The sequence below is a fragment of the Pelobates fuscus genome, chromosome 3 (genome assembly GCF_036172605.1).
Source record: "Pelobates fuscus isolate aPelFus1 chromosome 3, aPelFus1.pri, whole genome shotgun sequence".
NCBI lineage: Eukaryota > Metazoa > Chordata > Amphibia > Anura > Pelobatidae > Pelobates > Pelobates fuscus.
The window spans coordinates 359,660,610-359,686,401 of NC_086319.1; the positions used below are offsets into that span (position 1 = coordinate 359,660,610).

The 25,792-nt window shown below is 47.4% G+C and overlaps 9 protein-coding genes across 9 annotated transcripts; 4 read left to right on the plus strand and 5 right to left on the minus strand.

The window, feature by feature from the left end:
• Positions 1-7,879: 7,879 nt before the first annotated feature.
• On the minus strand, positions 7,880-8,311 carry LOC134601307 (histone H2B-like). Its single transcript, XM_063445780.1, has one exon. It carries the CDS (start codon positions 8,309-8,311, stop codon positions 7,931-7,933), a length of 381 nt encoding a protein of 126 aa, XP_063301850.1. The 3' UTR covers positions 7,880-7,930.
• A 278-nt stretch (positions 8,312-8,589) lies between these two features.
• Positions 8,590-9,000, plus strand: LOC134601308 (histone H2A type 2-C). Its single transcript, XM_063445781.1, has one exon. The coding sequence runs from the start codon at positions 8,596-8,598 to the stop codon at positions 8,983-8,985; it is 390 nt and encodes a 129-aa protein (XP_063301851.1). The 5' UTR covers positions 8,590-8,595; the 3' UTR covers positions 8,986-9,000.
• A 972-nt stretch (positions 9,001-9,972) lies between these two features.
• On the plus strand, positions 9,973-10,383 carry LOC134601309 (histone H3). Its single transcript, XM_063445782.1, has one exon. The coding sequence runs from the start codon at positions 9,973-9,975 to the stop codon at positions 10,381-10,383; it is 411 nt and encodes a 136-aa protein (XP_063301852.1).
• Positions 10,384-11,085: 702 nt separating this feature from the next.
• On the minus strand, positions 11,086-11,470 carry LOC134601310 (histone H4). Its single transcript, XM_063445783.1, has one exon. The coding sequence runs from the start codon at positions 11,456-11,458 to the stop codon at positions 11,147-11,149; it is 312 nt and encodes a 103-aa protein (XP_063301853.1). The 5' UTR covers positions 11,459-11,470; the 3' UTR covers positions 11,086-11,146.
• Positions 11,471-12,221: 751 nt separating this feature from the next.
• Positions 12,222-12,906, minus strand: LOC134601311 (histone H1B-like). Its single transcript, XM_063445784.1, has one exon. The coding sequence runs from the start codon at positions 12,904-12,906 to the stop codon at positions 12,265-12,267; it is 642 nt and encodes a 213-aa protein (XP_063301854.1). The 3' UTR covers positions 12,222-12,264.
• Positions 12,907-21,841: 8,935 nt separating this feature from the next.
• On the minus strand, positions 21,842-22,273 carry LOC134601313 (histone H2B-like). The gene has a single exon (XM_063445785.1). It carries the CDS (start codon positions 22,271-22,273, stop codon positions 21,893-21,895), a length of 381 nt encoding a protein of 126 aa, XP_063301855.1. The 3' UTR covers positions 21,842-21,892.
• Positions 22,274-22,551: 278 nt separating this feature from the next.
• On the plus strand, positions 22,552-22,962 carry LOC134601314 (histone H2A type 2-C). Its single transcript, XM_063445786.1, has one exon. It carries the CDS (start codon positions 22,558-22,560, stop codon positions 22,945-22,947), a length of 390 nt encoding a protein of 129 aa, XP_063301856.1. The 5' UTR covers positions 22,552-22,557; the 3' UTR covers positions 22,948-22,962.
• Positions 22,963-23,945: 983 nt separating this feature from the next.
• On the plus strand, positions 23,946-24,356 carry LOC134601315 (histone H3). The gene has a single exon (XM_063445787.1). The coding sequence runs from the start codon at positions 23,946-23,948 to the stop codon at positions 24,354-24,356; it is 411 nt and encodes a 136-aa protein (XP_063301857.1).
• A 702-nt stretch (positions 24,357-25,058) lies between these two features.
• LOC134601316 (histone H4) lies at positions 25,059-25,443 on the minus strand. Its single transcript, XM_063445789.1, has one exon. It carries the CDS (start codon positions 25,429-25,431, stop codon positions 25,120-25,122), a length of 312 nt encoding a protein of 103 aa, XP_063301859.1. The 5' UTR covers positions 25,432-25,443; the 3' UTR covers positions 25,059-25,119.
• Positions 25,444-25,792: the final 349 nt, after the last annotated feature.

A 25,792-nucleotide genomic window follows, 5' to 3' on the forward strand; every position in this document is an offset into this window, starting at 1 on the left:
GGGAAGATATTGTACAGTTTTACTGTTTTACTATTGGTTGAAAAGGCAGTAACACGCCTTGTATGTTTTTTTTTATTTTTATAACACATGCCTTAACTGCTTTGATCCAGATGTTTATTATTTGTTGGTTTAACTACCATAAAAATGCAGAATGTGACACGGCATACCGCCATATCTTGTTCTTAGGGTATAGTTAGTGAAGACCTGGTGTAACGGACCGTTTCGCTCAGAAGGGGATAAAAATTGTTTAGGCGATAATCCCCTTTTTCATAGACCAGCAACTACAGCAATCACCAATCTCCCGAATTCCAAACTGTACAAATTCACCAACTCCCGAACTGCAAAAACACGAACCCTGGAATCAGCCGAACAGGAAAAGCATACAATCTGCTTACACTCCTGGCAGTCAGCATACAATCCAATTCCCCCAAAGAACGAGACGACACATCGCTTTGAGGGTTAAGCAGGAACTGGTTTACTGAGGGCTACCTGCCCAGTATTTATGCGGGTCTCCCACTTGGTGGACACTCCCCTAAGGGACCAAATGGAAGACTGAAACAGCAGACAGGCATGTATCACTTTAGTACATACAGCCACAATACTTTCCCACAATGCATCCTGGCTTCCTCCTCTCTGTCCTGGAGATAATTAGTGAAGTAATTCAATTATCTCCCAGGACAAAGGCAAAACTCCATTATACATGTGGGGACACAAAACAGACTATCACTTTAAAATACATAAAGACACATTTTATACATAAAACACAGACATGTAACATATCCCCAGATAGCTCAGGTCTGAGTGCACATTATTAGGTGAATGGCACCCAGACCACCCAAATACAGTTTAATTGCCATGGAGCCAAAGTCTTTAATTATATGAACAGGCTCCATGGCAATGCTATCCAGGACCGGTGCTAGGATTTTTAGTTACACAGGCGAAGATGCATTTTGTTTAAAATAAGGTTCATACAAACACAGAAATAATCATACAGAGACATACACACACAGACAGAGACATACATGCAAGCATATAGACATACATACAGAGGCATACCATACATACATACATACATACATACATAGACATACAGAAACAAACATACAGAGACATCCAGGCATACAGACACATACATACATACAGGCATACAAAGACATACACGCATACAGAGACATACCGTCATACAGACACATACGTACAAAGACATACAGGCATACAGACACATACATTTGTACATACAGAGACATACAGGCATACGGACACATACATATGTACATACAGAGACATACACAATTACATACTTACATCAGTTAAATCTTGTCCCCTGGATGCATGCTGTCTGGCTCCTTGGAGTCCTGCCCTGCAGCCCAGCCCCATCACAGGGCGCCAGCCGCGCTGTGTGGTACACAGGGAGCAGGGATATGATGTCATCCATATCCTCGCCCCCTCCACACAGCCTGTGGCAGACACCAGGGTAGGTGCAGTGGCGTACACATGACCCATGGGGCCCCAGTGCGCAAATTGATCCGTGCCCCCCCCCCTCGCTCTTACTCTGCGCGGGCCGGGGCCGCAACTCATGGTGGCGGGCACCTGGTCGCAGGGGTTGCAGGGCTATGACCCCTGCGACCGTGGTCTGTACGCCAGTGCATGGAGATGCACACACAATTAAAGGACCACTACAGACACCCAGATCACATCAGCTCAATGAAGTGGTCTGGGTGTCAGGTCCCTCTAGTTTTAACCCTGCAGCTGAAAACATAGCAGTTTCAGAGAAACTGCTATGTTTCACCGAGGGTTAATCCAGCCTATAGTGGATGTCTCACTGACAGCCGCTAGAGGAGCTTCCGCTATTCTAAAACACTGAACGTCCATAGGAAAGCATTGAGTAATGCTTTCCTATGGGCGGTTTGAATGCGTGCGCTGCAAGAGCATTCAGAGCTGAGAGGCGGAGGGATCCCCAGTGCCAAGGGAGTCCGGTGCTAGAGAAAGGTAAGTGCTGAAGACACACACACACTCTCACGAACAGATGCATACACACCAGCTAACAGACACACACATTTACTGACAGACACACTCAGCGACAGACATACATACACACTCACTTACAAAACATACACTCTCACTGACAAACACACACTCACAAATACACACACAAACACACTCAGTAAGAGACACACAGTAACACACTTACTGACACTCACTAGCAGACACACTCACTGACACACTAGCAGACACACTCACTGACACTCACTAGCAGACACACACTTACACTCATTAGCAGACACACACTGACACTCACTAGCAGACACACACTGACACTCACTAGCAGACACACTCACTGAAACTAGCGGACACACTCACTGACATTAGCAGACACACTCACTGACACTAGCAGACACACACACTGACACTAGCAGACACACACACTGACACTCACTAGCAGAAACTCATTGACACTCACTAGCAGACACACACACTGACACTCACTAGCAGACACACTCACTGACACTCACTAGCAGACACACTCACTGACACTCACTAGCAGACACACTCACTGACACACTAGCAGACACACACTGACACTCACTAGCAGACACACACTGACACTCACTAGCAGACACACACTGACACTCACTAGCACTCACTGACACTAGCATACACACTCACTGAAACTAGCAGACACACTCACTGACATTAGCAGACACACTCACTGACACTAGCAGACACACTCACTGACACTAGCAGACACACACACTGATACTAGCAGACACACTCACTGACACTCACTAGCAGACACTCACTGACACTCACTAGCAGACACACTCACTGACACTCACTAGCAGACACACACACTGACACTCACTCTGACACTCACTAGCAGACACTCATTGACACTCACTAGCAGACACACTCACTGACACTCACTAGCAGACACACTCACTGACACTCACTAGCAGACACACACACTGACACTCACTCTGACACTCACTAGCAGACACTCATTGACACTCACTGACACTCACTAGCAGACACACACACACACTGACACTCACTAGCAGACACACTCACTGACACTCACTAGCAGACACACGCATTGACACTCACTGACACTCACTAGCAGACACACACATTGACACTCACTGACACTCACTAGCAGACACAAACACACACACTAAAACTCACACTAACACATGTTTTTTTTTATTAATTTAATCCCCCAGTCTCCTTACCTTTTTGGAGTGCTGAAGGGATTCCCTGGGGTCCAGTGGTGCTGCTGGGCTCCTGGGCTCCTTGGCTGGCTCCCTCCCTGGCTGGCTGGCTCCCTGGCTGGCTCCCTGGCTGGCTGGCTTGCTCCCTGGCTGGCTGGCTGGCTCCCTGGCTGGCTGACTCCCAGGCTGGCTGGCTCCCGGGCTGGCGGGCGGACGCGAGGGAGCACTCTCCCATGTGTGCTTCCTCTTCAGCTCCCTCGCGCACCGTGTAGGGATGCCGGCGCCGTAAGATGACATCATCTTCCGGCTCCGTTATCAGTATGCGGCGCGCGAGGGAGCTGAAGAGGAAGCACACATGGGAGAGTGCTCCCTCGCGCGCCCGCAGAACCGGGCGCTCGGCCACGCTACAATAGGTCGTCGGTTGGAGGGGAGCGCAGTGCGCTTCCCTCCTTCCGGTCAGCCTGATTTTGCGTCCCCAGGGCCGGTGCGCCCTAAGGCCGCCTTCTGGTAGCGCCGGCCCTGTTGCTATCTGGGTTAAAACATTCACATAAAACATAAAATACAGAATTTCCCTGCATTCACCAAATCCATACGAATTGGAACCAGGGGCTGGAGGTTCAGTGGCGCCTGCACGTAAAAGTGTCTGATTTTTTGAGGGGGCGGGTCCTGACATCCGATGTGAACGGTCGCAAATACTGAGAGCTCCCGGCCGGCGGCAGTAAAACTGGCATAAACAACTGAAAATACCTACTTAATGGGCAACAAAAGGAAACAGACTCAGCCCTCATACACCCAAGAATCAGGCACGCCAAGAAACTCGAACGGTCTCGACAAATATTTCCGAGATACAGTGAAAGTGCTCGGAGGAGGCCTAACTGACAACATGGCGACGCCATCTTGCCCGCGCAAAACGCCCGACCCCAGCACGACAGGAGAAGAGATCTCCCCAACTACCAGCATTGCAGATGGGCTAGCAAACATAAGGGAAACCCTTGCACATTTACCTTCCAGGGACGAGCTGGCTAGCATGATAGCGAAGCTAGAATCCTCAGTACAAGACCAAGTCTCCGCCATTTCTGCAGACATCAGGCAAGTAAACACGAGGGTGGGAGACCTGGAAGAGGACAGAGACCAAATTTTTTTTTTTCAATTTAAGATTTTTATTTTTTTTTGAAATTGAAATATAGAACAATAAGATGTGTCACAGAATGCAATACCAAATATCGCATACATTACAGTAGAATACACAAAAATTGAGTTTCACAGTAAATACTTTCATGGAATGTATACAAAACAGTAGATAACACAATAATTAAGGTTCAAAACAGAGTAAGTGAGTAAGCCAACTGATAAACTGTCATGGCAAGGTAGTTACTCAACATATATTCAAGTTGGTCAACCAAAGAAAAAGAAAAAAAAAAAAAAAAAAAAAAAAAAAAAAAACAACAAATGAAACAATATTTAAAATTCAACCAGGTAGAATTAATAGGAAATAGCTTGACGGAGAGGGTAGGCGCAGTTGTTGCAGTGTTGCTAGTTATGGCAGGGAATAATTAAGTAATTCAATGAGACCGTTTGTACGAAATCACAGGTTAGATTCGAGCATTGCATTAAATGTGTGTGTAGTTTAACTGAGATAGTAGATTGACGTGAGGTTGTGTTTAAGGTGGGCATTCGAATGTTGAACGACATGAGTTACGTGGTGGGGAGGTTGTAGGGGGGGGGGGAGAGGATTGGGAGGTGAAAGATTCAAGCGGATTTAGGCTTAGAGTATTCGATGCCTTTAGTTGCCAGGAAGTGCAGCCAAGGCTTCCAGATTTTGGTAAAGGTTTGAAAATGTTTTGTTTGTGCATAGGTTATTTCTTCCATTTGTCTGACCTCGTCTACTTTACTAATCCACTCTCTGATAGAAGGGATTTGCGCTTGCTTCCAGTATATAGGAATGAGTTGTGACGCCGCCATTACTAAGTAATTGAACAGTGAGGCTTTGTTTTTTCCGATATCTGGAGGGGCTAAGGAGAATAAGTAATGTTGCGGTGTAAGCGGAATGGTAGCAGCAAGTATCAGCTGTGTTATGACCTGAATCCTCTTCCAGAATGTTGCAATCCGTGGACAAAGCCACCAAATGTGGGCATGATGTGCTAGGTCGTGATTGCATCTCCAGCATGTCTGTTGTGTCAGATTATGTATTTGTTTAAGTTTAGCTGGGGTGAAATGCCAACGGGTGATGCGTTTATAATTACTTTCTTGAGCAGCGGTGGATGAGGTGGATTTGTGTGCGATCATGAAAATTTTTTTCCAGTCAGAGTGAGGTATGTCTATTTGCAGTTCCTCCATCCAATGTTTTGTGCTAGCAGGTAAAGATATATCTCTAGATTTCCTTATTAGTCTATACATGATAGAAAGTGATTTCTTTGTGATTGTGTGTTCTGAACAAAGTTGTTCAAAGTCTGTCAGTGGTCTTTTCTCTGCAAGAAAGAGATTGGCACTTTTAAGGAAATGGATCAGTTGGGCATAGTGTAATCGTTGGTTGCCCGTTGGGGTGGTGTTGGGAATTAGATGAGTCAAGGATTTTATGTTATCGTTGGTGTCGGTGATATCTTTTAGTTGTAAGGCCTCGCCAGAATGGTAGAGGTCATACGTGCTCCCTGATTGCCCTCTTTGAAAATCTGGATTGTGCGTGAGAGGATATAGCGGGGAGGGGTGAGGGGCAATTGATGATGTTTTGGTTAGCTTCTGCCATATTTGAAGGGTAGGTCTAATCGTGGGATGGTTATCAATTGTGAGTTGACGCTGAGCTGGGTTTGTGAATAGCCATGGTCTTAAATGTAAAGGTATGGGCGAAGATACATTTTCAATCTGCACCCAGTGGAGGTTTGGGTTGGGTCGCGACCATTCGTAAATTCGGGCCAGGTGGGTTGCTTTGTGATATGTTTCAAGATCCGGGAGGTTAATTCCTCCCTGATCCCTAAGAGACCAAATTTTAGACAGACTCCTCACCCTAGAACATCAACAAAAAAACAGAGACAACAGAACCCACTACATTATGAGAAACACTGAAGACCTCGATAATAGAGGCAGACGAAACAACATTAGGATAAGAGGGATCCCAGAATCACAGGAAAACCCTGAAAATCTCCATAATACTCTACAATCTTTGTTTAACAAGATCCTACAGAGGCCAGAAGACACCCCAATTCTATTAGATAGAGCACACAGGGCTTTAAGACCCAAAGGCCTCCCACAAGACTCCCCCAGAGACATTATATGCAGAGTTCACTACTATACTGTAAAAGAAGACATTATGAGAAACGCCAGGGACTCTTCTGACATACTGGAGGGAAGGGTTGGGTGTGGGTGGCGGGGGGGGAGGAGGGGGGCGCCTGAGTTTTGTCCTGCCTAGGGCAGCACAAAACCAGGATACACCACTGCCTGGGAGTGAGAGCACTCTGTTCAAAGTTTTATCGGATCACGGTGGTTGCCCGATCCGATTAGGAGTTGCAGACAAGTTTTGTTGTAGCTCCCTGTCAAGTCACACCTCCCTGCATGTGACTTACACAGCCTTCCATAAACACTTCCTGTAAAGAGAGCCCTATTTAGGCTTTCTTTATTGCAAGTTCCGTTTAATTAAGATTTTCGTATCCCCTGCTATGTTAATAGCTTGCTAGACCCTGTAAGAGCCTCCTGTATGTGATTGAAGTTCAATTTAGAGATTGAGATACAATTATTTAAGGTAAATTACATCTGTTTGAAAGTGAAAACAGTTTTTTTTTTTGTTTTTTTGTTCCTTTCATGCAGGCTCTGTCAATCATAGCCAGTGGAGGCATGGCTAGGGCTGCATAAACAGAAACAAAGTGATTTAACTCCTAGATGACAGAGAATTGAGCAGTGAGACTGCAGGGGAATGATCTATACACTAAAACTGCTTTATTTAGCTAAAGTAATTTAGGCGACTATAGTGTTCCTTTAAGGGCTAATCGTAAAGCCAGAGCAATCTACATACAATCTATTTATCTGATATAGAATTGCCACACATAGAATCTCAACCCATAAAAATAAATAAAAAACAATATAGCAAGAAATGGATTGTCTTCTAAATATTGCTAGTAAATGGAAATTTCACTGGGTAATCACTATAAATGTATGTCACAAGACCGTACTAGCTGGTAGGATAACGTAATCCAAAATAGCTATCCAGAATGTATGAGCCCAAACTTAGATACTTTGTTATATTCATAAACAGAATTGAAGATTCATTCCAGATACGATCTGCTGTGTAACTCACTAGCCTGTTCAACAGTTAGTATTGTCATAGCGCTTAAGGTTTGATTGTTTTCAGGAGCAGTCCTTACATTTATCACTTATTTGGCACATAGTCTATGGAAAGCCAGTTTTAACTATTGTAGTGTATATATATATATTTTATATTGCTACCCGACGATCTAGGAATATTAAGTAAGGGGTCTATTTGGGCAGGTTTCCATGAATGGAGCAGGTTTTCTAAAGACGGATTTCAGTTTAAGATCCATCTAGCAGGGGAAGGCAATTCAGACCTAGTGGTACAAGACAATCTGAGCAATATGCGAGATTCACTAAACAGTGAATACCGAGAGCAGCAGAGATGATACTAGTGGGTTTATCACGAGGATTAGAGCTCTGACAGACAGTGTGGGTGGCTCTTATAAGAGCCTTTGGGTTTATAGTAAAGTAGAAGAATGCCATTACTTGGCGCTGGTGTACTTGGTGACAGCCTTGGTGCCCTCGGACACGGCGTGCTTTGCCAGCTCTCCGGGTAGCAGCAGGCGCACGGCGGTCTGGATCTCCCGGGAAGTGATGGTGGAGCGCTTGTTGTAGTGAGCCAGGCGAGAGGCTTCTCCTGCGATGCGCTCAAAGATATCATTGACAAAGGAGTTCATGATCCCCATGGCCTTGGAGGAGATACCGGTGTCGGGGTGGACCTGTTTCAGCACCTTGTACACGTAGATGGCATAGCTCTCCTTCCTGGTCTTCCTACGCTTCTTGCCATCTTTCTTCTGAGTCTTGGTCACGGCTTTCTTAGAGCCTTTCTTGGCGGCTGGTGCGGACTTGGCTGGATCAGGCATGATCTTCGCTGTTTGCTGGAAATACAATGACGGTCTGCGCGCTCCGGCGGCTCTATTTATAGGCAGGCCATGCAAATTAAGCCCTTCCACTTTCTGTGATGGGATTGGTCAACACAGACAGGTGACGAAACGATGTCATAGTTTCAGCAATTGATTGGTATCCTATACAGCGCGTGTCTAATTGGCTGCTTGCAAAGCCATCCAATCACAGAGCAGAGTGTGTCTATAAATAGCCCGTGTAAAGGGGGGTGAGGTTTTATTATCAGCGAAATTCTAGAACCAACATGTCAGGCCGTGGAAAGCAAGGAGGAAAGACCCGTGCAAAGGCGAAGACTCGCTCATCCCGCGCTGGTCTTCAGTTCCCAGTCGGCAGAGTCCACCGTCTGCTGAGGAAGGGGAATTATGCAGAGCGTGTTGGAGCCGGTGCCCCCGTTTATCTGGCTGCAGTGCTGGAGTACCTGACTGCTGAGATCCTGGAGCTGGCAGGGAATGCCGCCAGAGATAACAAGAAAACCCGCATCATTCCCCGCCATCTCCAGCTCGCTGTCCGTAACGACGAAGAGCTCAACAAACTGCTGGGAGGAGTGACTATCGCCCAGGGAGGTGTCTTGCCCAACATCCAGGCTGTGCTGCTGCCCAAGAAAACCGAAAGTCATAAATCAAAGAGCAAGTAAAGCGGACAGCTGCTCCACCGGTCTAGACTAAAAACACAAAGGCTCTTCTAAGAGCCGCCCACAGTCTCCACAAAGAGCGCAACCATCTTCCTGTATCTACTCTCTCACACACACACACACACCCCATGAACGTGTAACAAGTCAAATAGGAAGCGTTCTCGTCCTGCACTCAGTCCCATTCTGTATACAACATTTCAACTCTAGAACGCGAGCTAGAATCAATGTATACCCATGATACGTGCAGCAGCATCGAGTTAAACATTGGGTCAAGTGTATATAGTGTGCCTGAGCCTCTATTGCTAAGGGGGGAGGGGGGGGGGGAGAATCTCGCTTACTTACGGTTGTCCCCCTCCCTGTCTGAACATGCTGCGTGAAACTTTGGATAAGATTCAGCTCTACAGATCCGATCTCTGGCTGCTGGATGCGTTAGCTCTGCCTCAACAGCATGGACTCACGGCCGCACAAGGGGATTATTGTTTCAATGAGTGGCTGCCTGGTAACATTCCCTGCTCTGTCTCATGTAGCTCGGTTATAAGGCGGCTGGGCGTACTGTGAGTCCTTTATCAGACGTGATCACACTAAGAATCCCATGTAAAGAAGCGGGCTCTCTGCATGTGTTAGAGGTGTATGTCCCATCTCCCCTCGGTAAAGCCTACACACTAGTTAATAATTCTATTGGGAGTAATACGGCCATTACTGCCCACTGCCAATCCTATCAACTAGTAGCGTCTATAATAAATGCTGTCAGGACAGGAGGACTCACTGAAGGACTAGATCCCTTCTTTGAAGCAGATGATTTGAGCGGGTATTTTGAATGAGGGGGAGGGGATAAGCAGTTGATTTGAGCGGGTATTTTAAAATGAGTAACTATTTGTGTTCAGCCAATCAGAATACTCCACCCACCTGATGAACCAATGGAAACGCCGTGCCTGGCTATAAAAGCTCGGTCTTGTAAGCGCAGACTTCATTCGCGCTCGTTTTGTTACGATGGCCAGAACTAAGCAGACCGCCCGTAAATCCACCGGAGGCAAGGCTCCCCGCAAGCAGCTAGCCACCAAAGCTGCCAGGAAGAGCGCTCCAGCTACCGGGGGAGTGAAGAAGCCTCACCGTTACCGGCCGGGAACTGTGGCTCTCCGGGAAATCCGCCGTTATCAGAAATCCACCGAGCTGCTCATCCGCAAGCTGCCTTTCCAGCGCCTTGTCCGTGAGATCGCTCAGGATTTCAAGACTGATCTGCGCTTCCAGAGCTCTGCCGTCATGGCTCTGCAAGAGGCTAGCGAGGCTTACCTGGTGGGTCTCTTTGAGGATACAAACTTGTGTGCCATCCACGCCAAGAGGGTCACCATCATGCCCAAAGACATCCAGCTGGCCCGTAGGATCCGAGGAGAGAGAGCTTAAACTCTTGACTTGTTCACACAAACACCACAAAGGCTCTTTTAAGAGCCCCCAAATCTGCACTGGAATGAGTTTAAACACTTTTATATGCACGGTCTTTGTATCCTCTGCACATCACTAAATATCTAGACGTATTCAGTTTCTTTCTTTTCTAATTTATAAACAATGCCCCCCGGGTAGCTATAGTAGCTGCTTGGCTATTTTACCTTCACAGATTTTCAGTGAATAAACTCATCTAGTAGACAGTAGAAGCGGATTACTCTATTTACAAGCGATCATGTGAATTGGCAGCAGGTAAAGGAGTACTTTATATTTGCTACGGCTTGCTTAGAGGAAAAGAATACATGTGTATTTATATACAGCTAGTCATAATGTTTCTAATGAAATGGCTTTAAACTGCAAGCATGTTATAAAATGTAAGCAACAGTAACTATATTCAATACTTCTAAAATCTTGGTAGTCTGTCTAATCTAAATGCACTGCACTAGATCGCAATGTTGAGTGATATAGCGCTACAATTACTAGAAATCGAGTGCTAACTGTGCAGACAAATCGATGTGTAACTAGAGAATGACACGATCTCAATAACCATTGACTCTACATAGGAGAATGTTATAAACTCAGAACTCGATGTGTTTGAGCAGTAGAAGGCAGTTTGTCAGATATAGGGTTGAAGTGATTAGATTGACTCTTTCAGTGAAAAGGTGGGTGGCCCTAAAAAGGGCCTTTGGGTTAGTGGGGTATGCGGTAAGGCCGAGTCAGGGTTTTAACCTCCGAAGCCATAGAGAGTGCGGCCCTGGCGTTTAAGGGCATAGACTACGTCCATGGCGGTCACAGTCTTCCTCTTGGCATGCTCGGTGTAGGTGACGGCGTCCCGGATAACATTCTCCAGGAAGACCTTCAGCACCCCGCGAGTCTCTTCGTAGATGAGGCCGGAGATACGCTTCACTCCTCCTCTGCGAGCCAGGCGGCGGATTGCAGGCTTGGTAATGCCCTGGATGTTGTCACGCAGGACCTTTCTGTGCCGCTTAGCGCCGCCTTTCCCGAGACCCTTTCCGCCTTTACCTCTGCCAGACATGGTTCTGTTTTACTATCTGCCGCAATGATACGGGATACACTGCAACGCTCTCCTTATATACACCACGGGTGGACCGAATGGAGAACTGCAGCACATGGGGCGGAGTTAAGTCCCGCCCTCATTCACATTTTTTTTTTTTCCCCCTCTTTCCTGAAATGGTTCTGTCTCTTGAACATAAAGTTGTGTAAACACGAAGGATGAAACAAGATCGTGATTTTTTTTTAAATCATGTATTTAGTGTTGCTTTGAAAGTCGGCTTATTCACAGCACACGGTATCACTTATTTCATACGGTTTGATCATCTAAATAAGCGCCCGGTTCCCAAGTGAGAGAGGGCGATGGCAGTCCCTTTATTATCACCATGTAAATATTCAGCTCGACAACAGCCTTAATTAGTCTCTGCTTTATCATCTTACTGAACAGGAAATAAAGCCAGTATGGCTACTTTGGATGGTGATATTCTATAGATTATATGCGTTTCTCACTCAATTCTGACTAAAGTTGGCCTTTTGCAGTTTAATGAATCTCCCACAATATCTTGGCAAGGAGGGAATTTCAACTTCCCACAAAAAAAATAATAAAAACATTTTATAAAGAGTAGCACTGACAAGGTACTTTCTATTTACATCCCAACGAGGTATTTTCTAGCACTAGATCCTGCTTTACGAATGAGAAATGGTGTGTGTGACATTCTATAAAATAAACACGTGCCTATCACAAATATAGCTCTTAAAGGACAAGGTGGTGGCTCTTAGAAGAGCCGTTTGGACTTTTAAATATAAATTAAAACAAGATACGAGCAGGGCTTATTTTTTCTTGGGAGCTGCCTTTTTAGCCTTTGCTGGACTCTTAGCGGCTTTGGGCTTGGCTGCCTTTTTAGCCGGGCTCTTTGTTGCTTTTTTAGCCGGACTCTTCACTGCCTTCTTGGGCTTGGCGGCTTTGACTTTCTTGGGGCTCTTGGTGACTTTTTTAGCGGAGGCTGCCGGCTTCTTGGCCTTCTTCGGGCTCTTCGCGGCTACCTTCTTCACTTTAGCCGGAGACTTGGAGGCTTTCTTTGGGGCGGGCTTATTGACTTTAGCCGGTGCCTTCTTGGGCTTTGCAGCCTTGTCTTTGCTCTCCGCCTGCTTCTTGTTGAGCTTGAAGGAGCCGGAGGCTCCGCTACCTTTGACCTGGACGAGAGTCTCTTTAGTCACCAAGCCCTTGAGAGCCAGCTTGAGGCGGCTGTTATTCTTCTCCACATCGTAACCAGCGGCGGTCAAAGCCTTCTTCAGGGCTGCCAGGGACACCCCGCTGCGCTCTTTAGAGGCGGACACAGCTTTAACAAGGAGCTCGGACACGCTGGGACCGGACGGCTTGGCAGCTTTCTTGGCGCTGGATGCCTTCTTCGGCTGCTTCTTCTTAGAATCGATTTCAACCGCAGGAGCGGCAGCAGGAGCAGTTTCAGCCATGATCACTATTCACTATACCGATCAGTCAATAATTCCGTTCACAGCCGGCTCTCATTTATAGATCTCAAGCTGGCATCCTATAGGCTGATCTAAGCGCGCTCTGATTGGATACAGTCTTATGACACACCCTTCACTTTCCCTTCTCCTGCTTTTCACACACTGCTCTCACTCTGTGTTTCCGAGTGGATACAACTAATAGATTTTACTGAAATAAGAGAACGGATGTCGATGTCATCCATCGTGAAATGTACTAAACTATCTTATCTAGAGTTTATTAGCAGTCTCATGGCTCCCGAGGGCTGTCACAATGTAGTAGAGCTGGGGAAAGCAGACACAACTCGTTTGTGATCAGCTTGATGTTCTCCAGAAACATTATTTCCAGAACTATTTAAATGATATATTTGAAGGCTTTCTTTCTCACTCTTATTCAGGGAAGGGAAGGGACCTGTGTTATCAAGGTGTGTTGTAGCTCATGTCATAAAGAAACAGAGAAGAGGGATGTTGCACCTCGTTTGTTCAGACAGTAAACTCAGGCAGTATGTAGTAAGATCATAGCATATAGTTGATATTTAATTTGCATAATCTTTATTCTATCTATTTATTCATTATCCTCTGAGTCTAACAGCAACTAAAACCAGTTATATATACTCTGGAAGGAAACTCTGCTCTGAGAATTTGCGTCCCTTGGTCATCTTGAGGTAGTGTGATGACCCCCTTGCCGACCTGCCAGTAGAGCGCTTTTTGGAGGGAAGGTTCAGACTTATTGGAGCAATTGCTTCCTGAGAGCCAGGGGGAGCTCCCTTCCATTTGACTGCAGGAACTCCCACTCTTTGATTGGCCCAAGACACAATTATGCTGGAACTATTTTGGGCTTGGCCCTCGTGTGCGGCCAGTCAAAATGTAACCCGGTGGCGATTCAACATTTTTTCATGGATCCTGGCACTATTTTACCAATTCGGATGAGAGCTATCCAGGGTTGTATGATATGTGGGGTGCCTGTGTGGTTTTATTGTATTATGGGGGTGTTTTTGTCTTAAGTACTTTGTATTTGGGAGATAATCAGTTTAGCGGTCAGGTGCTTGGATGGGCACTGTATGCACATGTGACGAAACCAATCTCGCCACATTGTATTGGAGGAGCCTGGTTGCCCGTGTTCTATCAAAAAACCCTACCCCGTGAAAATTCCCTACCCTCGTCACTTCCGGTGACGCAGCCGCACCGGAAGTGACCCTCATCCAATGGAGGAGGAGGGTGTGCGCCGCCGCGCAAGCGCACACCAAATAGGTAGGGATTTTTCACGGGGTAGGGGAAATGAATGCAACAGTGCGCACGCGCGACAAAGTACTCCTGTCGGGGGTACAGCGCGCGTGCGCACGAGTTGCAAGGGAGCGCTTCACAAACCGCGCATGCGCAGTATAGGGGTAGGGAAATTTGATGGCTATTAGCCCTGTGAAATCTCCCTACCCCTATACTGCGCATGCGCGGACTCATCATCAGATTAAAGCCTCTCCCTGCTCCCAACACTCTCAGCCATCCAAGATTGAGGGTGAATTATGGTGGGACGGTGGGTGTTTATGTGCATTATATTGGGGGGTCTGTGCAGACCCCCAATTCTGCACAGACCCCCCAATTCTGCGCAGACCCCCCCAATATAATGCACATAAACACCCACCGTCCCACCATAATTCACCCTCAATCTTGGATGGCTGAGAGTGTTGGGAGCAGGGAGAGGCTTTAATCCGACGATCAGAGTTCGCGCATGCGCAGTATAGGGGTAGGGAGATCTCACAGGGCTAATAGCCATCAAAATTCCCTACCCCTATACTGCGCACGCGCGAACTCTGATCGTCGGATTAAAGCCTCTCTCCCTTGCCACTAGTGCGCACGCGCGCTGTACCTCCGACGGGAGTACTTTGCCGCGCGTGCGCACTGTGGCGTTAATTTCCCCTACCCCGTGAAAAATCCCTACCTAGCCTAGTTGTTGTGCGCCTGCGCGGCGGCGCACACCCTCCTCCTCCATTGGATGAGGGTCACTTCCGGTGCGGCCGCGTCACCGGAAGTGACGAGGGTAGGGAATTTTCACGGGGTAGGGTTTTTTGATAGAACACCCGCCTACTGCCTTTGGATTATGGACCGGCAGCTAAAGGGTTAATTTTACTGTGCAGAAGGATTTATTTCTCCCTTTCTGCACAGCAGTTCGGTAGATTTCATATACCGAACAAACAGCCGTTCACCAACCTTCCCAGAGCCGTGGGAAGCCGGCCGGCGTTGTTAATTGGCCACCCAGGAGCTGGAGTGTGCCTCCTATTTACCTCCCTGAAGCTGCGGTTAACCGCAGCTTAATTGCTTGTTAACTTTGTGCCTGCTGTTACACTTTGCGGCCGCTAGGTGGCGGTGTTCTGGATCTCCCCGGGCAGCCAGCGATTTTCTGCCCGGCTTTCATGCACCAAAATCGTACACTTTTACGTGCAGGCACCGCTGAACCTCCAGCCCCTGGTTCTAATTCGTATGGATTTGGTGAATACAGGGAAATTCGGTGTTTTATGTTTTATGTGAATCCTTTAACCCAGATAGCAATGCCATGGAGCCTGTTCGTATAATTAAAGACTTTAGCTCCATGGCACTTAAACTGTATTTGGGTGGTCTGGGTGCCATTCACCTAATAATGTGCACCCAGACCTGAGCTATCTGGGGATATGTTACATGTCTGTGTTTTGTGTATAAAATGTGTCTTTATGTATTTTAAAGTGATAGTCTGTTTCTGTGTCACCACGTGCATAATGGAGTCTTGCCTTTGTCCTGGGAGATAATTTAATTACTTAATTAATTATCTCCAGGACAGAGAGGAGGAAACCAGGATGCATTGTGGGAAAGTATTGTGGCTGAGTGTACGAAAATTATACATGTCTGTCTGCTGTTACAGTCTTCCATCTGGTCCCCTAGGGGAGTGTCCACCAGGTGGGAGACCTGCATAAATACAGGGGCAGGTAGCCCTGAATAAACAGACCACTGCTTGACCCTCAACACGGAGCCTTGTCTCGTTCTTGGGGGGATTCACTGTATGCTGTTGGAGATTGATTGCTAGGAGTGTAAGCTGATATATGCTTTTCCTGTTCGTCTGCTAGCAACTATTCGTGAGGTTCCAGTTTGGAGTGCTACCTTATTCCCTTGTATGTAGTTCGGGAGTTTGATGCATTCACCTATATCCAATTTGTGAGGTTTGGTGATTTTACAGTAGCTGTGCCTGTCTCTCAGAAAGGGGCATATCGCCTAAACAGATTTTAACCCCTTGTCTGCTGAAACGGTCCGTTACAATTGGTGGCAAGCGGCGAGATCGTTTCTACAGCCAGAAGGACAGCTACAGGAGACACCATTGCTCTGGATTTTACAATTTGAGGGCAACGCATGTCTCAGTACAGCGACCCTGACAGCACCAGCATGGAACCAGCAGTGGAGTTCGATGAGGCTGACATGGATGACCGAGATGCAGTACGCAAAGGCATCTGGTACCAGGCACTGGGTATTGTGGAATACCAGCAGGACGGGAGATTCCCCAAGGAAGAGCAGCGGTTGCAGAAGCAAGTAGCCCTGCGGATGCCCTTCCTGGGAGAGCAGCCCCTGGAGGAATGGGTGAGAGAATTGGAACACCTAGTATGGCAGGAGATGTGGCTGGAGGATGCCTACCAGGCGCTTTGGTGGTATGTTGCACAGTACCTGCCCTGGACAGCCTGGAGTCCTGTTCTGGATCCAGGGTAGGTGCAGTGGCGTACACATGACCCATGGGGCCCCAGTGCGCAAATTGATCCGTGCCCCCCCCCCTCGCTCTTACTCTGCGCGGGCCGGGGCCGCAACTCATGGTGGCGGGCACCTGGTCGCAGGGGTTGCAGGGCTATGACCCCTGCGACCGTGGTCTGTACGCCAGTGCATGGAGATGCACACACAATTAAAGGACCACTACAGACACCCAGATCACATCAGCTCAATGAAGTGGTCTGGGTGTCAGGTCCCTCTAGTTTTAACCCTGCAGCTGAAAACATAGCAGTTTCAGAGAAACTGCTATGTTTCACCGAGGGTTAATCCAGCCTATAGTGGATGTCTCACTGACAGCCGCTAGAGGAGCTTCCGCTATTCTAAAACACTGAACGTCCATAGGAAAGCATTGAGTAATGCTTTCCTATGGGCGGTTTGAATGCGTGCGCTGCAAGAGCATTCAGAGCTGAGAGGCGGAGGGATCCCCAGTGCCAAGGGAGTCCGGTGCTAGAGAAAGGTAAGTGCTGAAGACACACACACACTCTCACGAACAGATGCATACACACCAGCTAACAGACACACACATTTACTGACAGACACACTCAGCGACAGACATACATACACACTCACTTACAAAACATACACTCTCACTGACAAACACACACTCACAAATACACACACAAACACACTCAGTAAGAGACACACAGTAACACACTTACTGACACTCACTAGCAGACACACTCACTGACACACTAGCAGACACACTCACTGACACTCACTAGCAGACACACACTTACACTCATTAGCAGACACACACTGACACTCACTAGCAGACACACACTGACACTCACTAGCAGACACACTCACTGAAACTAGCGGACACACTCACTGACATTAGCAGACACACTCACTGACACTAGCAGACACACACACTGACACTAGCAGACACACACACTGACACTCACTAGCAGAAACTCATTGACACTCACTAGCAGACACACACACTGACACTCACTAGCAGACACACTCACTGACACTCACTAGCAGACACACTCACTGACACTCACTGACACTCACTAGCAGACACACTCACTGACACACTAGCAGACACACACTGACACTCACTAGCAGACACACACTGACACTCACTAGCAGACACACACTGACACTCACTAGCACTCACTGACACTAGCATACACACTCACTGAAACTAGCAGACACACTCACTGACATTAGCAGACACACTCACTGACACTAGCAGACACACACACTGATACTAGCAGACACACTCACTGACACTCACTAGCAGACACTCACTGACACTCACTAGCAGAAACTCATTGACACTCACTAGCAGACACACACACTGACACTCACTAGCAGACACACTCACTGACACTCACTAGCAGACACACTCACTGACACTCACTGACACTCACTAGCAGACACACTCACTGACACACTAGCAGACACACACTGACACTCACTAGCAGACACACACTGACACTCACTAGCAGACACACACTGACACTCACTAGCACTCACTGACACTAGCATACACACTCACTGAAACTAGCAGACACACTCACTGACATTAGCAGACACACTCACTGACACTAGCAGACACACACACTGATACTAGCAGACACACTCACTGACACTCACTAGCAGACACTCACTGACACTCACTAGCAGACACACTCACTGACACTCACTAGCAGACACACACACTGACACTCACTCTGACACTCACTAGCAGACACTCATTGACACTCACTAGCAGACACACTCACTGACACTCACTAGCAGACACACTCACTGACACTCACTAGCAGACACACACACTGACACTCACTCTGACACTCACTAGCAGACACTCATTGACACTCACTGACACTCACTAGCAGACACACACACACACTGACACTCACTAGCAGACACACTCACTGACACTCACTAGCAGACACACGCATTGACACTCACTGACACTCACTAGCAGACACACACATTGACACTCACTGACACTCACTAGCAGACACAAACACACACACTAAAACTCACACTAACACATGTTTTTTTTTATTAATTTAATCCCCCAGTCTCCTTACCTTTTTGGAGTGCTGAAGGGATTCCCTGGGGTCCAGTGGTGCTGCTGGGCTCCTGGGCTCCTTGGCTGGCTCCCTCCCTGGCTGGCTGGCTCCCTGGCTGGCTCCCTGGCTGGCTGGCTTGCTCCCTGGCTGGCTGGCTGGCTCCCTGGCTGGCTGACTCCCAGGCTGGCTGGCTCCCGGGCTGGCGGGCGGACGCGAGGGAGCACTCTCCCATGTGTGCTTCCTCTTCAGCTCCCTCGCGCACCGTGTAGGGATGCCGGCGCCGTAAGATGACATCATCTTCCGGCTCCGTTATCAGTATGCGGCGCGCGAGGGAGCTGAAGAGGAAGCACACATGGGAGAGTGCTCCCTCGCGCGCCCGCAGAACCGGGCGCTCGGCCACGCTACAATAGGTCGTCGGTTGGAGGGGAGCGCAGTGCGCTTCCCTCCTTCCGGTCAGCCTGATTTTGCGCCCCCAGGGCCGGTGCGCCCTAAGGCGGCCGCCTGGGCCGCCTTATGGTAGCGCCGGCCCTGTTGCTATCTGGGTTAAAACATTCACATAAAACATAAAATACAGAATTTCCCTGCATTCACCAAATCCATACGAATTGGAACCAGGGGCTGGAGGTTCAGTGGCGCCTGCACGTAAAAGTGTCCGATTTTGGTGCATGAAAGCTGGGCAGAAAAGCGTTGACTGCCCGGGGAGCTCCAGAACACCGCCCCCTAGCGGCCGCTAAGTGTAACAGTGGCCGCCCAGTAACATTCAATTAAGCTGCGGTTAACCGCAGCTTCAGGGAGGTAAATTGGAGGCACACTCCAGCTTCTGGGTGGCCCATTAACAACGCCGGCCGGCTTCCCACGGCTCTGGGGAGGTTGGTAAACGGCTGTTTGTTTGGTAGATGGAATCTACCGAACTGCTGTGCAGAAAGGGAGAAATCAATCCTTCTGCACATCAAAATTAACCCTTTAGCTGACGGTCCATAATCTAAAGGCAGCAGGCGAGCAACCAGGCTTCTCCAGTTCACAGTGGCGAAGTTGGTTTCACCACACCTGTTACCTGCTTTAGCATAGCTTAAACCTGACACACTTGGTTACCTATATGTTAACAATTGCATATCTTGCTACCCATACCAAATGTCTATGACGACCTAATCTGTCGAACGAGTCTTTGTTTATGCCTATAACTTACCTTGCACCTTCCTTCTTTGTCACTCCTCTGAATATTCCTACCTGACGTGTGCATCTTGTTAAATCTTGGTAAATCATTTAAACTAAACGAGAACCTAAGCTGTCAAAATATTGATCTCATTAATCTAAAAAAAGTGCCTTGACAAACGAATGCCACGACTTGTACTGCAAATGTCTATCAATTTTTCTTGATGTCGCTGTTGTGGCGCACCAAGGCTTTTTGTTACTTTTGTGCACAACAAAAATAAAGAATTTAAAAAAAAATAAAAATGTGTTAGTATGAGTGAGATGAGTGAGTGTGTGTCTGTCAGTGAGTGTGTATGTGTGTGTATGTCTGTTAGTGTGTGTGTGTGTGTTTGTATGTCTGTTAGTGTGTGTGTGTGTGTGTGTTAGCCTGTGAGTGTGTCTGTTAGTGTGTGTGTCTGACTGTGTGTGTGTCTGTTAGTGAGTGTGTGTGTCTGTTAGTGAGTGTGTGTGTGTGCTAGTTTGTGTCTGTTAGTGACTGTGTGTTTGTCTGTTTGTGAGTGTGTCTGTTAGTGTGTGTGTGTGTGTGTGTATATTTAGAATGCGGGGTGGAGGGAAGGGTTGGGTGTGGGTGGCGGGGGGGGAGGAGGGGGGCGCCTGAGTTTTGTCCTGCCTAGGGCAGCACAAAACCAGGATACACCACTGCCTGGGAGTGAGAGCACTCTGTTCAAAGTTTTATCGGATCACGGTGGTTGCCCGATTGGATTAGGAGTTGCAGACAAGTTTTGTTGTAGCTCCCTGTCAAGTCACACCTCCCTGCATGTGACTTACACAGCCTTCCATAAACACTTCCTGTAAAGAGAGCCCTATTTAGGCTTTCTTTATTGCAAGTTCCGTTTAATTAAGATTTTCGTATCCCCTGCTATGTTAATAGCTTGCTAGACCCTGTAAGAGCCTCCTGTATGTGATTAAAGTTCAATTTAGAGATTGAGATACAATTATTTAAGGTAAATTACATCTGTTTGAAAGTGAAAACAGTTTTTTTTTTTGTTTTTTTGTTCCTTTCATGCAGGCTCTGTCAATCATAGCCAGTGGAGGTATGGCTAGGGCTGCATAAACAGAAACAAAGTGATTTAACTCCTAGATGACAGAGAATTGAGCAGTGAGACTGCAGGGGAATGATCTATACACTAAAACTGCTTTATTTAGCTAAAGTAATTTAGGCGACTATAGTGTTCCTTTAAGGGCTAATCGTAAAGCCAGAGCAATCTACATACAATCTATTTATCTGATATAGAATTGCCACACATAGAATCTCAACCCATAAAAATAAATAAAAAACAATATAGCAAGAAATGGATTGTCTTCTAAATATTGCTAGTAAATGGAAATTTCACTGGGTAATCACTATAAATGTATGTCACAAGACCGTACTAGCTGGTAGGATAACGTAATCCAAAATAGCTATCCAGAATGTATGAGCCCAAACTTAGATACTTTGTTATATTCATAAACAGAATTGAAGATTCATTCCAGATACGATCTGCTGTGTAACTCACTAGCCTGTTCAACAGTTAGTATTGTCATAGCGCTTAAGGTTTGATTGTTTTCAGGAGCAGTCCTTACATTTATCACTTATTTGGCACATAGTCTATGGAAAGCCAGTTTTAACTATTGTAGTGTATATATATATATATTTTATATTGCTACCCGACGATCTAGGAATATTAAGTAAGGGGTCTATTTGGGCAGGTTTCCATGAATGGAGCAGGTTTTCTAAAGACGGATTTCAGTTTAAGATCCATCTAGCAGGGGAAGGCAATTCAGACCTAGTAGTACAAGACAATCTGAGCAATATGTGAGATTCACTAAACAGTGAATACCGAGAGCAGCAGAGATGATACTAGTGGGTTTATCACGAGGATTAGAGCTCTGACAGACAGTGTGGGTGGCTCTTATAAGAGCCTTTGGGTTTATAGTAAAGTAGAAGAATGCCATTACTTGGCGCTGGTGTACTTGGTGACAGCCTTGGTGCCCTCGGACACGGCGTGCTTTGCCAGCTCTCCGGGTAGCAGCAGGCGCACGGCGGTCTGGATCTCCCGGGAAGTGATGGTGGAGCGCTTGTTGTAGTGAGCCAGGCGAGAGGCTTCTCCTGCGATGCGCTCAAAGATATCATTGACAAAGGAGTTCATGATCCCCATGGCCTTGGAGGAGATACCGGTGTCGGGGTGGACCTGTTTCAGCACCTTGTACACGTAGATGGCATAGCTCTCCTTCCTGGTCTTCCTACGCTTCTTGCCATCTTTCTTCTGAGTCTTGGTCACGGCTTTCTTAGAGCCTTTCTTGGCGGCTGGTGCGGACTTGGCTGGATCAGGCATGATCTACGCTGTTTGCTGGAAATACAATGACGGTCTGCGCGCTCCGGCGGCTCTATTTATAGGCAGGCCATGCAAATTAAGCCCTTCCACTTTCTGTGATGGGATTGGTCAACACAGACAGGTGACGAAACGATGTCATAGTTTCAGCAATTGATTGGTATCCTATACAGCGCGTGTCTAATTGGCTGCTTGCAAAGCCATCCAATCACAGAGCAGAGTGTGTCTATAAATAGCCCGTGTAAAGGGGGGTGAGGTTTTATTATCAGCGAAATTCTAGAACCAACATGTCAGGCCGTGGAAAGCAAGGAGGAAAGACCCGTGCAAAGGCGAAGACTCGCTCATCCCGCGCTGGTCTTCAGTTCCCAGTCGGCAGAGTCCACCGTCTGCTGAGGAAGGGGAATTATGCAGAGCGTGTTGGAGCCGGTGCCCCCGTTTATCTGGCTGCAGTGCTGGAGTACCTGACTGCTGAGATCCTGGAGCTGGCAGGGAATGCCGCCAGAGATAACAAGAAAACCCGCATCATTCCCCGCCATCTCCAGCTCGCTGTCCGTAACGACGAAGAGCTCAACAAACTGCTGGGAGGAGTGACTATCGCCCAGGGAGGTGTCTTGCCCAACATCCAGGCTGTGCTGCTGCCCAAGAAAACCGAAAGTCATAAATCAAAGAGCAAGTAAAGCGGACAGCTGCTCCACCGGTCTAGACTAAAAACACAAAGGCTCTTCTAAGAGCCGCCCACAGTCTCCACAAAGAGCGCAACCATCTTCCTGTATCTACTCTCTCACACACACACACACACACACACCCCATGAACGTGTAACAAGTCAAATAGGAAGCGTTCTCGTCCTGCACTCAGTCCCATTCTGTATACAACATTTCAACTCTAGAACGCGAGCTAGAATCAATGTATACCCATGATACGTGCAGCAGCATCGAGTTAAACATTGGGTCAAGTGTATATAGTGTGCCTGAGCCTCTATTGCTAAGGGGGGAGGGGGGGGGAGAATCTCGCTTACTTACGGTTGTCCCCCTCCCTGTCTGAACATGCTGCGTGAAACTTTGGATAAGATTCAGCTCTACAGATCCGATCTCTGGCTGCTGGATGCGTTAGCTCTGCCTCAACAGCATGGACTCACGGCCGCACAAGGGGATTATTGTTTCAATGAGTGGCTGCCTGGTAACATTCCCTGCTCTGTCTCATGTAGCTCGGTTATAAGGCGGCTGGGCGTACTGTGAGTCCTTTATCAGACGTGATCACACTAAGAATCCCATGTAAAGAAGCGGGCTCTCTGCATGTGTTAGAGGTGTATGTCCCATCTCCCCTCGGTAAAGCCTACACACTAGTTAATAATTCTATTGGGAGTAATACGGCCATTACTGCCCACTGCCCACTGCCAATCCTATCAACTAGTAGCGTCTATAATAAATGCTGTCAGGACAGGAGGACTCACTGAAGGACTAGATCCCTTCTTTGAAGCAGATGATTTGAGCGGGTATTTTGAATGAGGGGGAGGGGATAAGCAGTTGATTTGAGCGGGTATTTTAAAATGAGTAACTATTTGTGTTCAGCCAATCAGAATACTCCACCCACCTGATGAACCAATGGAAACGCCGTGCCTGGCTATAAAAGCTCGGTCTTGTAAGCGCAGACTTCATTCGCGCTCGTTTTGTTACGATGGCCAGAACTAAGCAGACCGCCCGTAAATCCACCGGAGGCAAGGCTCCCCGCAAGCAGCTAGCCACCAAAGCTGCCAGGAAGAGCGCTCCAGCTACCGGGGGAGTGAAGAAGCCTCACCGTTACCGGCCGGGAACTGTGGCTCTCCGGGAAATCCGCCGTTATCAGAAATCCACCGAGCTGCTCATCCGCAAGCTGCCTTTCCAGCGCCTTGTCCGTGAGATCGCTCAGGATTTCAAGACTGATCTGCGCTTCCAGAGCTCTGCCGTCATGGCTCTGCAAGAGGCTAGCGAGGCTTACCTGGTGGGTCTCTTTGAGGATACAAACTTGTGTGCCATCCACGCCAAGAGGGTCACCATCATGCCCAAAGACATCCAGCTGGCCCGTAGGATCCGAGGAGAGAGAGCTTAAACTCTTGACTTGTTCACACAAACACCACAAAGGCTCTTTTAAGAGCCCCCAAATCTGCACTGGAATGAGTTTAAACACTTTTATATGCACGGTCTTTGTATCCTCTGCACATCACTAAATATCTAGACGTATTCAGTTTCTTTCTTTTCTAATTTATAAACAATGCCCCCCGGGTAGCTATAGTAGCTGCTTGGCTATTTTACCTTCACAGATTTTCAGTGAATAAACTCATCTAGTAGACAGTAGAAGCGAATTACTCTATTTACAAGCGATCATGTGAATTGGCAGCAGGTAAAGGAGTACTTTATATTTGCTACGGCTTGCTTAGAGGAAAAGAATACATGTGTATTTATATACAGCTAGTCATAATGTTTCTAATGAAATGGCTTTAAACTGCAAGCATGTTATAAAATGTAAGCAACAGTAACTATATTCAATACTTCTAAAATCTTGGTAGTCTGTCTAATCTAAATGCACTGCACTAGATCGCAATGTTGAGTGATATAGCGCTACAATTACTAGAAATCGAGTGCTAACTGTGCAGACAAATCGATGTGTAACTAGAGAATGACACGATCTCAATAACCATTGACTCTACATAGGAGAATGTTATAAACTCAGAACTCGATGTGTTTGAGCAGTAGAAGGCAGTTTGTCAGATATAGGGTTGAAGTGATTAGATTGACTCTTTCAGTGAAAAGGTGGGTGGCCCTAAAAAGGGCCTTTGGGTTAGTGGGGTATGCGGTAAGGCCGAGTCAGGGTTTTAACCTCCGAAGCCATAGAGAGTGCGGCCCTGGCGTTTAAGGGCATAGACTACGTCCATGGCGGTCACAGTCTTCCTCTTGGCATGCTCGGTGTAGGTGACGGCGTCCCGGATAACATTCTCCAGGAAGACCTTCAGCACCCCGCGAGTCTCTTCGTAGATGAGGCCGGAGATACGCTTCACTCCTCCTCTGCGAGCCAGGCGGCGGATTGCAGGCTTGGTAATGCCCTGGATGTTGTCACGCAGGACCTTTCTGTGCCGCTTAGCGCCGCCTTTCCCGAGACCCTTTCCGCCTTTACCTCTGCCAGACATGGTTCTGTTTTACTATCTGCCGCAATGATACGGGATACACTGCAACGCTCTCCTTATATACACCACGGGTGGACCGAATGGAGAACTGCAGCACATGGGGCGGAGTTAAGTCCCGCCCTCATTCACATTTTTTTTTTTCCCCCTCTTTCCTGAAATGGTTCTGTCTCTTGAACATAAAGTTGTGTAAACACGAAGGATGAAACAAGATCGTGATTTTTTTTTTTAAATCATGTATTTAGTGTTGCTTTGAAAGTCGGCTTATTCACAGCACACGGTATCACTTATTTCATACGGTTTGATCATCTAAATAAGCGCCCGGTTCCCAAGTGAGAGAGGGCGATGGCAGTCCCTTTATTATCAC

Bases quoted from the DNA above. Each gene is read 5' to 3' on its own strand.
- LOC134601308 (XM_063445781.1), top strand. From the start codon at position 8,596: ATGTCAGGCCGTGGAAAGCAAGGAGGAAAGACCCGTGCAAAGGCGAAG.
- LOC134601315 (XM_063445787.1), top strand. From the start codon at position 23,946: ATGGCCAGAACTAAGCAGACCGCCCGTAAATCCACCGGAGGCAAGGCT.
- LOC134601316 (XM_063445789.1), bottom strand. From the start codon at position 25,431: ATGTCTGGCAGAGGTAAAGGCGGAAAGGGTCTCGGGAAAGGCGGCGCT.
- LOC134601310 (XM_063445783.1), bottom strand. From the start codon at position 11,458: ATGTCTGGCAGAGGTAAAGGCGGAAAGGGTCTCGGGAAAGGCGGCGCT.
- LOC134601313 (XM_063445785.1), bottom strand. From the start codon at position 22,273: ATGCCTGATCCAGCCAAGTCCGCACCAGCCGCCAAGAAAGGCTCTAAG.
- LOC134601311 (XM_063445784.1), bottom strand. From the start codon at position 12,906: ATGGCTGAAACTGCTCCTGCTGCCGCTCCTGCGGTTGAAATCGATTCT.
- LOC134601309 (XM_063445782.1), top strand. From the start codon at position 9,973: ATGGCCAGAACTAAGCAGACCGCCCGTAAATCCACCGGAGGCAAGGCT.
- LOC134601307 (XM_063445780.1), bottom strand. From the start codon at position 8,311: ATGCCTGATCCAGCCAAGTCCGCACCAGCCGCCAAGAAAGGCTCTAAG.
- LOC134601314 (XM_063445786.1), top strand. From the start codon at position 22,558: ATGTCAGGCCGTGGAAAGCAAGGAGGAAAGACCCGTGCAAAGGCGAAG.